At 43.2% G+C, this 11,552-nt stretch overlaps 1 protein-coding gene across 2 annotated transcripts; it reads left to right on the top strand.

Annotated features, from left to right (window-relative positions):
• Positions 1-1,315: 1,315 nt before the first annotated feature.
• On the top strand, positions 1,316-10,839 carry ankef1a (ankyrin repeat and EF-hand domain containing 1a). Of its 2 annotated transcripts, none has more exons than XM_071914248.2 (10): positions 1,316-1,505; positions 1,992-2,153; positions 4,054-4,253; positions 5,156-5,305; positions 5,657-5,780; positions 6,240-7,065; positions 7,726-7,952; positions 8,557-8,717; positions 10,047-10,202; positions 10,463-10,839. In XM_071914248.2, the coding sequence occupies exons 1-10, from the start codon at positions 1,316-1,318 to the stop codon at positions 10,616-10,618; spliced, it is 2,352 nt and encodes a 783-aa protein (XP_071770349.2). In that variant the 3' UTR covers positions 10,619-10,839. The 2 variants fall into 2 exon arrangements, with proteins under 2 accessions (XP_071770349.2, XP_078146128.1); XM_078290002.1 differs by having other exon boundaries at positions 8,557-8,772; positions 10,126-10,202.
• Positions 10,840-11,552: the final 713 nt, after the last annotated feature.

Genomic DNA, 11,552 nt, shown 5'->3' with positions numbered 1-11,552 from the left:
AGTTGATCTGGCACTGCCGGTCAAGGGCAAACAACTGGTAATTCTACCTACTTAAGAATGTAAAGGGCACATAATGAGATGTAGGCTACACACTACCATCCAGTGTTGTCAGAAATATGGAAATTGTGAGTTGGACGACCCAGCAAAGTGGTAAATACGACTGAGAAAGTGGGGATTTTCAATGATACCCACATTGCCAAAATGTGCCTGATGTTAAAATACATATATACTGTATATATGTATATATATATACACATTATGTATTTTATTATAATATGTTATTATTTGGCATTCTATGTAAATACTTAGTATGGCTGTATGTTTTTCGTCACTTTGGTGGTCACGCATTTTGGTTTTTATTAACTGAATTAAAACATTGATTACATGCCTTATACACATTTTTACTCGTCACTGTATGGCAAAGTAGGTCTGTGCCGCTTGATATCGAAAACAAAACAACAGCCATCAAAAAGTACATTTCCCAGAGGGTCAATTTTGTTGTTACCTCTGACCAAAAGCTATTGGATGCGCGACAAGTCGCCTTTACAACTTTAAAACCCGTAACTACAAGCTTACGAGGAGCACCTGAATGCAGCATCTGGATACTTCCTCAAAGGAAAACGGTCGCTCCTGGGATTTTACGCGTTCCGTTGCTATGGAGACGAATTTGTTCTGCTGAAACAAAGTGAGAGGTTGTGCTTCAAGATAAAGTAGCTTGTTACTTGATAAATGTGACTGTCCTCGCTGTCCAGTCGCAATTTAGGCTACTCGCAATAACTTTTTAAGTTTTTCTAGCAGGGTAAGTGAAGCGCAATACACAACAAGGAAACTCGGGAAGGCTGTCTTAGCTATCGTGCATGCAGGTTTTGATGCGATTTTGAATGGAGGTTTAGTCTAAAAGTTAATTTAACGTTACTGTAGCCTATGTATGTTCCTGCCTTTAGCGTACATGTCAATGCAAGATATATGTACCGTTGTTTAGGCTCATTCACTCTCGAGTAAATTAAAACATTGATGCCATGGGCACAATTTTTCCCACAAATTTTGCCACATAGGCTAAATGTGTGGCATTCAGTAGTCTTAAAATGCACAACAGTTTGCCTGGGGACCAGAGTAACTAAGATTTGTTTTTCTCACACTCATTTTAGAAAAAAGGCTAGAAAATGCTCATTTTTTCCCAGCTGCCCAGGGACTAACAGCAAAGGGCCATTAACATGTGGCATAGTCCCAGTTCTGTCAGGAAGTTACAATACTCCTTTGTCCTGTGTTTTTTTTTCTGGCAGCCTAGTCCATCAACCTCTGCCCCTTCCCCAGAATGAGGGGCAGAACGGCAGAGGGCCGCCTGCAGGTCCTCCAGGTGTACCGCCTGCTGCAGTACGTCCATGATGGAGACACGGTGCAGATAGAGAAGATGGTGAAGCTTGGGGTGGAAAACCTCATCAATCTCACTGAGCCGCAGGACGGCACAGGAGTGCTTCACCTGGCAGCCGCAGCCAACAACCAGGGTAGGGGGCCGGGCGGCTGATTTGACAGTTCAGTTTCTCAATGCAGACAATGAGTATTCACTTCAATGTAACAAAAGAAAACGTACCGTAACAAAAAGCTTATATCTAAAGCTTATATATATTCTGTATAATAGAACAAGGAGCTCCATTTGGCTGCTGTAGCTGGGTAGGAAGCTGATTTGTTACTTTTCAGTTTCAGTCAAACCTGACAGTGGCATGTGTGAATATTCAAAAAGGCTTATTACTGATTTTTATATGTACATTTTATTAAAGTGAGGATATGGGCAACTTTTGAAAGCAACGGCTAAGGACAATATTGCCTTCAGCAGGGATGGGGAATGACAGACAGTGGGCTATAAATATGGGAAAAGGAAAGTACAATAACAAAATACTGTTGGTCCTAATCCCCTTCACTTAAATCTGTTGACTGTTTTTCTGCTCTACTAAACGGACTGGACCTGCTGTAACTCCCTGGCTCCACCCCAGACCTGGTCAGCTTCCTTCTGTCCCAGGGGGCGCAACCCAACATCCAGGACAAGAGGGGCCGCACCCCGGTCATGTTAGCCGCTGAGCTGGGCCACGATGAAATGGTGGCCCTGCTGGCCCAGAACCACGCCAACCTGAGGCTCCTGGACGCTGAGGGCAAAGGTGAGAAAGCACAGATTTACCATATAGTGCAGGCAGATGGTGGGTTCTGGAGAGGTGGAATAGATACACGGGGAGAGCAGAATAGAGTGTAGTAGATTATTTAATTGATTCAGTCCTTTATTTAATCAGGTAGTTTTCAAAAGAGACCTGAGCACAAGAAAACATGCATTTAAAAAATGACAGGCAAGTACAGTACAGTCACATGTTCCAAAAACATTCAAACAACAAAAGAAATCACATGAATCAACGCAAATGTTAGGAACTAAAGCTTTAAAATCAGGCTATATTGAAATAATTACAGGAATCAAAGAAGATGTCAGAAAGTAATCCTTTAAAAACACCCAGGGGAACAAGAGAGTCTGATTTCAAAGCCCTTGGCAAATCATTCAATTTATAAGGTGCAGAGTAACAGACATAGAAGATACATACAAGAGACATAGGAGATAAATTAGAGAAGAGAAGAGAAGAGAAGAAGAGAGAAGAGAAGAGAAGATAGGCAAGAGGGCACAGACCTAAAGCTCAGGCAATTGATGGGTTTTGGAGAGAGATGGACAAATACAGTTAGAGTCTAAATAGAGTCATTTCACTGAATCGTTCATCCAGCTGGCATTTATTACCAAACAAAAATGGAAGCTTGCAGGCCAGACTGGAGTGCAGCGCAGACAGGCACGCTCCCTGGCTCGCTCTGTGGTATTAATGCACCATAATCATGTGAGGTAGTGGAACAACACTTCTCAGCGTCACCTCCACTAACATATTCTAATTTGAGCTTTGAGTGTTGATTTCTCTTTGTGCAGCTCAAGGCGATACGAAGAGAGGTTCAATCCATCTCAAGCTAGGCCAGCGGGTTCGTACTGAATGCCTTGCCTTGTCTTGCAGCTCATGAAAATGCATGCTGTCTCTGTTTAGATATTGATGAGGCGGTCGTATGCCGGCCAGCTCCAGTCAACCAGCCCAAAGTTCTTCTTCAGGACCTTTTTTAAACCAATTATGATAATTGCCTCAATTACAGTGTGTCCGGGGCATCAATTACAGCAAATGGCACTCTTTTGAGAGTGAGTGAACATGAGAGAGAGAGAGAGAGAGAGAGAGAGAGAGAGACCGGCAGAGAAAGAGTTTGTGTGTGCGTGTGTGTGTGTGTGTGTGTGTGTATGTGTACATGAATGCATGCTTTTGTTTATGCGTATGTGCATGCGTGATTGTGTGTGTGTGTGTGTGTGTGCCTTTGTGTATTTGGAGTAGGTCATGGCGTGGGTACATCTAATTACAGATCAACCCCTGATGGTGATCCACTCCTGTGAAACGTGTTGGGTAACCTGATATCATCCTCCTCTCTCTGGAGGCTTTTGGCCCAGTCTCAATACTCACACCAAGGTGTTTTCCCCTGTAGGCGGAGTTTCAGTTGTCACACACAAGCCTGGGTTATCCTCAATTTAATAATAAATGTATCTACATGTGAACCTGGAGCATCTGCCCTGTCCAGACAGGATCACACAAAATTAAAACCAGGGTGTGCTTGCTTGTACGATTCCTCTCAATATTACTGTTTTACCCATATAGGCTAATTGTCAATGCTAAAAACAAGATGTTTCTGCCTTGTATACTCAATATCAGAAGGCATCTCTTTCCTGCCTCCTCAATTCTTCCATCTGTGCCTGGGCAACCCAGATTTACCAAAAAATACTTTTGATTAATATTTAAATTTTCTCTTGGGAAACAGCTCAAATGCTAAATGTTTAAAGCGTCCAATTATCCAGTTATAGAGACAAGGCTGCTTTGATATTATTAAGATGTCTCCCCCCTTTGTCTTTCTCCCCCTCTCGCTGTCTTCCTTCCTTCTTTCTAATTATCTCCCTTTCTTCTTTTCTCTCTTTCCTCCCCTACTCTTCTCACTTTCTAGGTGTGCTGTTCTACTGTATCTACCCCACCAAGCGCCACGCCCGCTGCCTGCAGGTGGCGCTGAAGTGCCAGGCGGACGTCAACAACGTGTCGGTGGAGGGGACGCATGTCTTCCAGCTGATGTGTGAAAAAGCCCTGGACTGCGCCCCCATGTGCCTCAGCATGCTGGAGGGAGGGGCGGACCCCAACGCAACCAATCAGGTTAAAGATTGGGGCGGAGGCTAAGGCTGGCTTTACGCAATGCAACTTTCTTGCAATTAGTTGCAGGTTGAAAGAGAAACTTTTTCTGTTGCTATGCCACCAAACTCATCCTGAATATTCCAAATGATGATACAAACCCAATTCATGATTTTCATTGGATGGTTCTCCTACGGAACTTCAACACAGGAACTTCAACACAATAAAGTTACACAGAACTGAGGTTGCATTCCAGTTGCACCATGTAAAGCCAGCCTAACACTGAGGGATTATGGGAGCTGTATTTTGAAGGCAGTGGCATAGAGTGGGCAGTGATAATGAGCAAGTTTGCGGTTGCGGTTGGATAATAGGAATTGAGGTTAGCGTAAGAAAGGAACGGCCTGGATAAGATCATGGGAACAATTTAATTAGGGCCCTTTTTCCTCTGAGTACACAGTGTGATGCTGTGATGCTTGCTGCTAGGACACCCTTCATGCTATGTTTGTTTAGCCTAAGACTGACGGGATTTGTGCCTCCTCTCCTCTCCTCTCCTCTCCTCTCCTCTCCTCTCCTCTCCTCTCCTCTCCTCTCCTCTCCTCTCCCCTCCCCTCCTCACCTCTCCTCTCCTCTCCTCTCCTCTCCTCACCTCACCTCACCTCACCTCACCTCTCCTCTCCTCTCCTCACCTCACCTCACCTCACCTCACCTCTCCTCTCCTCTCCTCTCCCCTCCCCTCCTCACCTCTCCTCTCCTCTCCTCACCTCTCCTCTCCTCTCCTCTCCCCTCCCCTCCTCACCTCTCCTCTCCTCTCCTCTCCTCACCTCACCTCACCTCACCTCACCTCACCTCACCTCTCCTCTCCTCTCCTCTCCTCTCCCCTCCTCTCCTCTCCTCCTCTCCTCTCCTCTCCTCTCCTCTCTCTGCAGAGAACCGGTGTTACAGCGTTGATGGAGGCAGCTAAGGCAGGCTCTCTGCAGCTGGTTAGGGCCATTCTCAAGAGAGGAGGAAACCCCAACGCCCTGGACACCAAGCGCCTCGGTGCCGTCCACTACGCTGCCATGGGGGGCTTCTTTGAGGTGCGCCAGTTGCTACTGTGAAACACACCCCACCTGACTTTCTCAGCATTAAAAAGATGATTGATATAATAAAGAATGATGTTAGAATATTGAGCAGTGGTACTGAAAATAATAGTTAAAGATATGCAAACAGAATTTTATGTTTTAATGTATCATTTGGTTATAACATCATGATTATGTGCCAGCACTGACTGTATTTATTATTGTCTGATTCATTTCAATGTCTTTCATAAAGGGGTTTCTCATGACTTTGATCTCATTTATATGCAGTGCAACTTGTTCTTATAAAATATAAAAGCTCTGGTCTGTCAGTGTCCTGACTGTTACCCTGTGCTGTTTTGTGTCTGCCAGGTGATTCAGGTGCTGTCTGCATACTCAGCAGATATGGGAGTGATCAGCTCTGAGGACAACACAGCGCTGCACTACGCTGCGGTCACAGGCCACGCCAACTGCTGCAAGTTCCTGGCACAGAGAGGTACGAACACTGACAGGCAGCGATTCTCAACAGTTACCAAGACACGGATAACTCCTTGATAACTACTCCTAATGCTATCAGGGGGCAAAACAGGCCCTCTAATGGTCCATTGATTTGTGGAATATTTTATCAAAATGTATATTTCTGGGAGGTTGATCAAGGTCAAGAGAGTTGCCATGCCTGGTCTCTTTAGTTTTGCAAGCAAGAAGGTAAGGTCAAGCTAAGGTTAAGCTAAGATAGCTTTAAGTCATCAAAAGTCAGCCCAAAATGAAGCCCAAAAAAGAAAAGAAAATCCAAAATGGCAACATGAGTATTTTAGTGCAAGGGAGTTCATGGCCAAATGTTTGAAAAAAGATAGGGAAGTGGTGGAGGATGCAGCTACAAACACGGTTTGAAAATTCCAGTATGTGTCAAACACGTTTTGTTCATATCTGTCGTGAAACTGTGCTCTATTTGTAGGTTGTAACCCCAAACTGAAGAACCAGGAGGGCTTGCTGCCACGTCAGATTGCCAAAGACTCCGGTTACAAAGCAGCAGCCAAGGAGCTGAGGAAGGCGGAGAGGCTGCAGGGTTTGAAAGTCAGCAAACCGAGCGGCGTCAGCCTCAGCTCGGCTCCCTGGGCCCTGACCCTCCACGACTGGTCGCACGAGCACGAGGCCGCTCTCCGCCAAGCCTTTGGGAACCAATCAGACAGAGTTTCCACAGAGACGTTTATTTCGGTGTTAGAGAGCCTAAAAGCACCAGTTGAACTAGACCAGCTCCATGCGGTCGTCTTAGCCCATGACAGGAGGAGAGAGGGGTTTGTCAATATTACCGAGTTTGTCAGAGGTGTGAAGTACATCAAGAAACCGTTCCTCCTCTCCTCCTACAGCCCTAAAAAGAAAAAGGGAAGTAAGGGAGGGAAATCGGGTAAGAAGAAGGCTAAATTCACCCTCCCCATGCCCATCTGCACCGTCCCGCCAGAGCTCGTCCACCGGCGAGAGGACGGCGGCCCGCCCCACTTCCTGATCGAGACGTACTGCAACTGCACTGATGTCAGCCGCTTCGACCGCGATCACCCGCCAGAACATCCCATCGTCGACGACTCGGCGTGGTACCTGGACAAGCCGGAGAAGGTCTACGTCAATATCAACTACTGTGTGAAGAGTGGGGATCTGGAGTCTCTGGACCTGGCCTTCAGTCAGGGAGTTCCTGTGGACGTTAAAGATCGGTTTTACAAGACTCCGCTGATGGTGGCCTGCTCCAGCGGAAACTACGAGGTGGTTCAGTACCTGCTCAGTCTGGGGTGAGAAAGAGCATCGCTTTGTTTGGCTTTAACGCCTGTTTTCTAAAAGTGTGGGTCAGGACAGAGTCAAAGTCACTCTCTGGCTTATTTCCTGTCTGTCCCAACATGACAAAAGCATCACTTTAATTTCATGATGGATGAGACTGAATTAAATTAAATTTGGATCCCTGTCTGAAAAAAATTTATAATCTCTGGTTTAAAGCACATTTGAGAAACCCTGACCGTTTTCAGGAATACAGACATTTTGCTTTGCTTTGTTAGTTGTTTGACTGTCAGCATTTTTATCACAACTGTGTGAAACTTGTGCAAAACTATGTAACAGTTACTATAAATTTAGAAATCTGAGCTATTAGTTCAAATGTTCTGTCATGAGTATTCAAACTGGAATTACAGGTCTTTTCATTGCGCATGTGCAAAACCACTAAACCTGAAATTTGAGTAAAAAGCAAAGCTGCAAGTTCACAAAATGTAATTTAAGTAGCTCTACAATTTAGACAAGTTTGTATGCTGTTTTGAAGCATGTTGTGGCATGATACAGCAAGATACCTTAAGAGATTTAAACAGCTAAATCATCAGTGTGGTTTTCCCTCATTTTAACGAGGGGAATGCCCTGACCATGAAATCCTTAAATCACCCCGTGTCTATAACTGTTTATAACAGGGCGGATGTGAACGTGTGTGACCAGTTCCGCTGGACGCCCCTCCACCACGCCGCCCACGCCGGCCAAGTGGACCTTGTTGAACTTCTTCTGGAGGCTGGCGCCGCCGTAGACGCCCCGGCGCTCAACGGAGCCACGCCCCTCATGAGGGCCATCGAGAACGCCCGACCCTCCTGCGTGGACTTCCTCATCAAGGCGGGGGCCAATGTCACTGCGGAGAACAAGAAAGGTTTGACCAAACTGAAATATATCAATATCCATTTCAAAAATACTACTGTTAAGATAAATCTGAATCACTCCATAAGATGGGTTTTTTTAATGTTAAAAACATCTTTTGTCTACGACTGTTTGTCCATGACAGCAGATATGGAGGAAAACCCATTTGCTGGCAATGGCTGAAAGGAATATGGCTGCCACAGCTGATTGGTACCATTTTTGCAGTGGCTCCAATTCTGAAAATGTTCAGGGCATCGAACTGTAAATGTATACCAAATTTGGTGATTTTATGCAAAACTGGAAAATTTGGCCTCTTCCTTGGCTTCACCTGGACTAAATATTGATATGCATGTAAGCACACTCACTGATTATAATAATAGGTTAAACAGTACAATGACCGAATAATAGTTTTGCTTACTACTAATGATAACTACAAACAACTAAGTAATTACTTTATTACTTCCCTTCCCCCTGACAAGTGTATGAGGAAGATTAGTTATGGACTTTGTTCATACATCTGTCTGTTCATTTGTTTATTCCACAGTCCTTTAAGCCAAACTGGTTAGCACTGGTGATTGCTACTGTTATTTGACTGAGCTCATTTAATTTCCCCACAGAGCAAAACTGCCTGGACATCGCCAGAGCGTATGCTGACTTCAGAATAATCGACTTGATCAAAGACAAGATGGATTCTCTGCCTAAACCCAAGGAGACAAAGAGGGGAAAGGGTGGCAAACCTCAGCCGCCGAAACCCACAGCAGGCACTGCTAAAGAAAAAGTACTGAACTCACTCTCACTCTCACTCTCACTAATGCCAAACTTTTGTCTTCTGGGTTTTTTTGTGTGTGTGTGTGTGTGTCTGTGTGTGAAATCAAAATTTCGCATGGTTCTTTATGCACTGTTAAGATTCATAATGAGTTTTCTGTCCATGAAACCCATTCAAACCCACTGTTTAATTTAAAAAATGCACGGCTGTCACCCGGAGAATAAAGCTTTCTTTTTTCTCCAAATTAAATGAACATGAAAAGATGCAACAGGGGTTTTTGTCTACCACAGGCCTTGTATCACACTGATCCTAGAATTGTAGATTTTTGGAAAAGAATATAACCTTCAAAAGATGCCACAGCAAAACTAACCAACATTTGACTGGATGTAATCTCTCTCCCTGCTTTTCATTGGTTCCCCTTTCAACACGAGGGAAACCCAAGCTGGTAAAGGGATAGCTCTGGTTACTTAAAGCCAGCAACTTGTAAGCAAATTAGACCAGATGTGTTGTGTTACAACTAGGGCAAGCTGGCGTGAGGTATATCTATAACCACATATATTGATACAGGTAAAATCTCTCATTACTGTACAGTCCCATGGCATGGAGATGATGTATAGACCAAATTACTGTAATGATCAGTTTGAGTGTGATCTCGGCTCTCTGGCTCCCTAGTTGATCAGCTGCCTCAGTCTCGTCTATAAAGAATACAAACACAGCTTTTAGCACATTACACACATACATACAAGTAGTACTTTTATACAGATATGGGAGGTATTTTAATTCAATGCATTCAATGCAAATACGTATTTAATTACTTTTGTCAATTTTGTAATTTGTATTTGGCTTACAGTACTTTCTAGAATAGATTAAAATCCAAATGCAGTTTTTTCCTAAAAGATATTTACACAGCATGTATTCATAGCCATATAGGCCTATGCAAGATGCCATATGTAGTTTCACTTCATATTTAATGTAATCATTCCAGAGTGTTTTGATATGACATTTGTTGTTCTGTACACACTGATGATTAATTATTCTTTTTGCCAAGTGTGAATCATCCCAGGTTCGATTCCATCTTGGGATTGTTGTTGCATGTCATCCTCCTCCCCTTGCTGTATCTCTTTACAGTGGACTATTTAAAAAAACTAGAAAGGTCATTACTTTAATCTTAAATGTGACACATTTTTAATTTGCACTTTGAAGGCAGTGTGAACTAAATCTGGGTATTATTCTTGCTGTCTCTGGCTGGCGTGTAAAGTACAGGGCTAAAATGAGATGAATCTCAATTTGGATTCTGACACTGTGTTTCTCACCTTGTTGTTATGGTGATTTCCTTTACAGGGCATCGCTCTAGAAACCCCGGCGCCCGCCGACACAGCAACTGCAACAGGAGGGAAGACTCCCTCGCAGAAGGGGCCAGAGAGCGTCATCCTGCACAACACCAGGATCACTGCTGGGAAAACCAACGCTGTGGATATCAGCTTTGTGCCAAAAACGGTGGGACTCATTGGCATTACAGATTCAATACAGATTTTAGCTCAGTTGCAGGTCTAATGCTACATGCATGTACATTTTAGGGGTTTACCTTTAGATTTCTGTTAGAACCTTTTTTGTTTTGGTTGTCATGTTTTACTGTTAATTTGAAACCATATAGGTGTCATATCATGTAAGTTTAGTTTTTCAGTTTCAGTTTTTTTTCCTTAATCACCTTGAAACTGACTGTGTTTTCTATTCTGTGACTCGTCCCTCTGTCTCAGGTGTGGGGGAAGCCGCCCACCACCAGCCAGCTGTTGGCAAAGCTGGAGAGACGGAGACGGCGCTACTCCTTCGACGTGGACTTTGAAGACTTCATGATGCCTTTCAGTCAGAACATCCAGAGGAAGTCGCTGGAGCTGGCTGAAACCACAGAGTAGACTGGAAGGACAGGTGGAGAGATACTCTGACATTTTGAATCATAGTCGGTTACTTTTCTTTGCTGGCCACTTCACAAGGACACAATTGTGGACACTGGATTTAGTATCTGTCCTCCAGCTAACCTAAATTCATATAGCCTCTATCCTAAATGTAGGGCTTAAAAAGCATTAAATCGTAAATACATTAATTAGAGGTCTTACATTTATTTTCGTTTAATATTTTTTGTTTCATTTTGATGCAACTATAAAATTAGATGTATTGTTTTATTGCCAGGTTCTTTACATTCAGTGATATTTAGGGTTAATACAGTATGCCAAATGTTTTGTCACCGCATCTGCTTTAATAAACACAGTTGGAAATCATGTCGCTAAACCTTTAATTTCCTGGTGTCCTTTTTCTTATGCTGCTCATTTATAGTTTCAGAACTTGCATTAGCTATGTTCAATCATAAATAGTCTGTTTTTTACCCGCATTTTTCTATATATTGGTTGATATATATTGGTTAATATATATTGGTGTTACATTTTTAATGCTACCTGGAATTATTTCTTTATTTAAAAAAAAAAAAATCCAGGTAGCATTAAAAACATCTTAAAAAGTCTTAGATTTGGCTTTCTGAAACCCTGATTTATTTTTGTTGACACCAGTGAAAACTGCTAGCTGCAAGTCAGTGTTAGCTTGAGCTAGCTTGTAGCTAGCTATACCCATCAGTATTTAATTACTTACAATTGTAACAATACAAACAAACCATTTTTACAAAACTCAAGTATCAATACTGTCAATTTTCCTCCATATTGTGACAAGTGTGTGGGGAAGGAAAACAGACTAAGATCATAAATGTCTACACATCTATTTAACAGACTATTTATCTACACCTCATCATGCTAACATACAGTGACCATGGGGGGAGGATGGCTTATAAAAACCACCAAA

The sequence above is a fragment of the Centroberyx gerrardi genome, chromosome 18, assembly GCF_048128805.1.
Source record: "Centroberyx gerrardi isolate f3 chromosome 18, fCenGer3.hap1.cur.20231027, whole genome shotgun sequence".
Taxonomy (NCBI): domain Eukaryota; kingdom Metazoa; phylum Chordata; class Actinopteri; order Beryciformes; family Berycidae; genus Centroberyx; species Centroberyx gerrardi.
Note: the sequence above shows the minus strand (reverse complement) of the source record. Positions and strands in the feature narration are given on the sequence as shown.

Bases quoted from the DNA above. Each gene is read 5' to 3' on its own strand.
- ankef1a (XM_071914248.2), top strand. From the start codon at position 1,316: ATGAGGGGCAGAACGGCAGAGGGCCGCCTGCAGGTCCTCCAGGTGTAC. The intron at 1,506-1,991 runs GTAGGGGGCCGG...GCTCCACCCCAG, and splicing joins AGCCGCAGCCAACAACCAGG to ACCTGGTCAGCTTCCTTCTG. The intron at 5,306-5,656 runs GTGCGCCAGTTG...TGTGTCTGCCAG, and splicing joins CCATGGGGGGCTTCTTTGAG to GTGATTCAGGTGCTGTCTGC.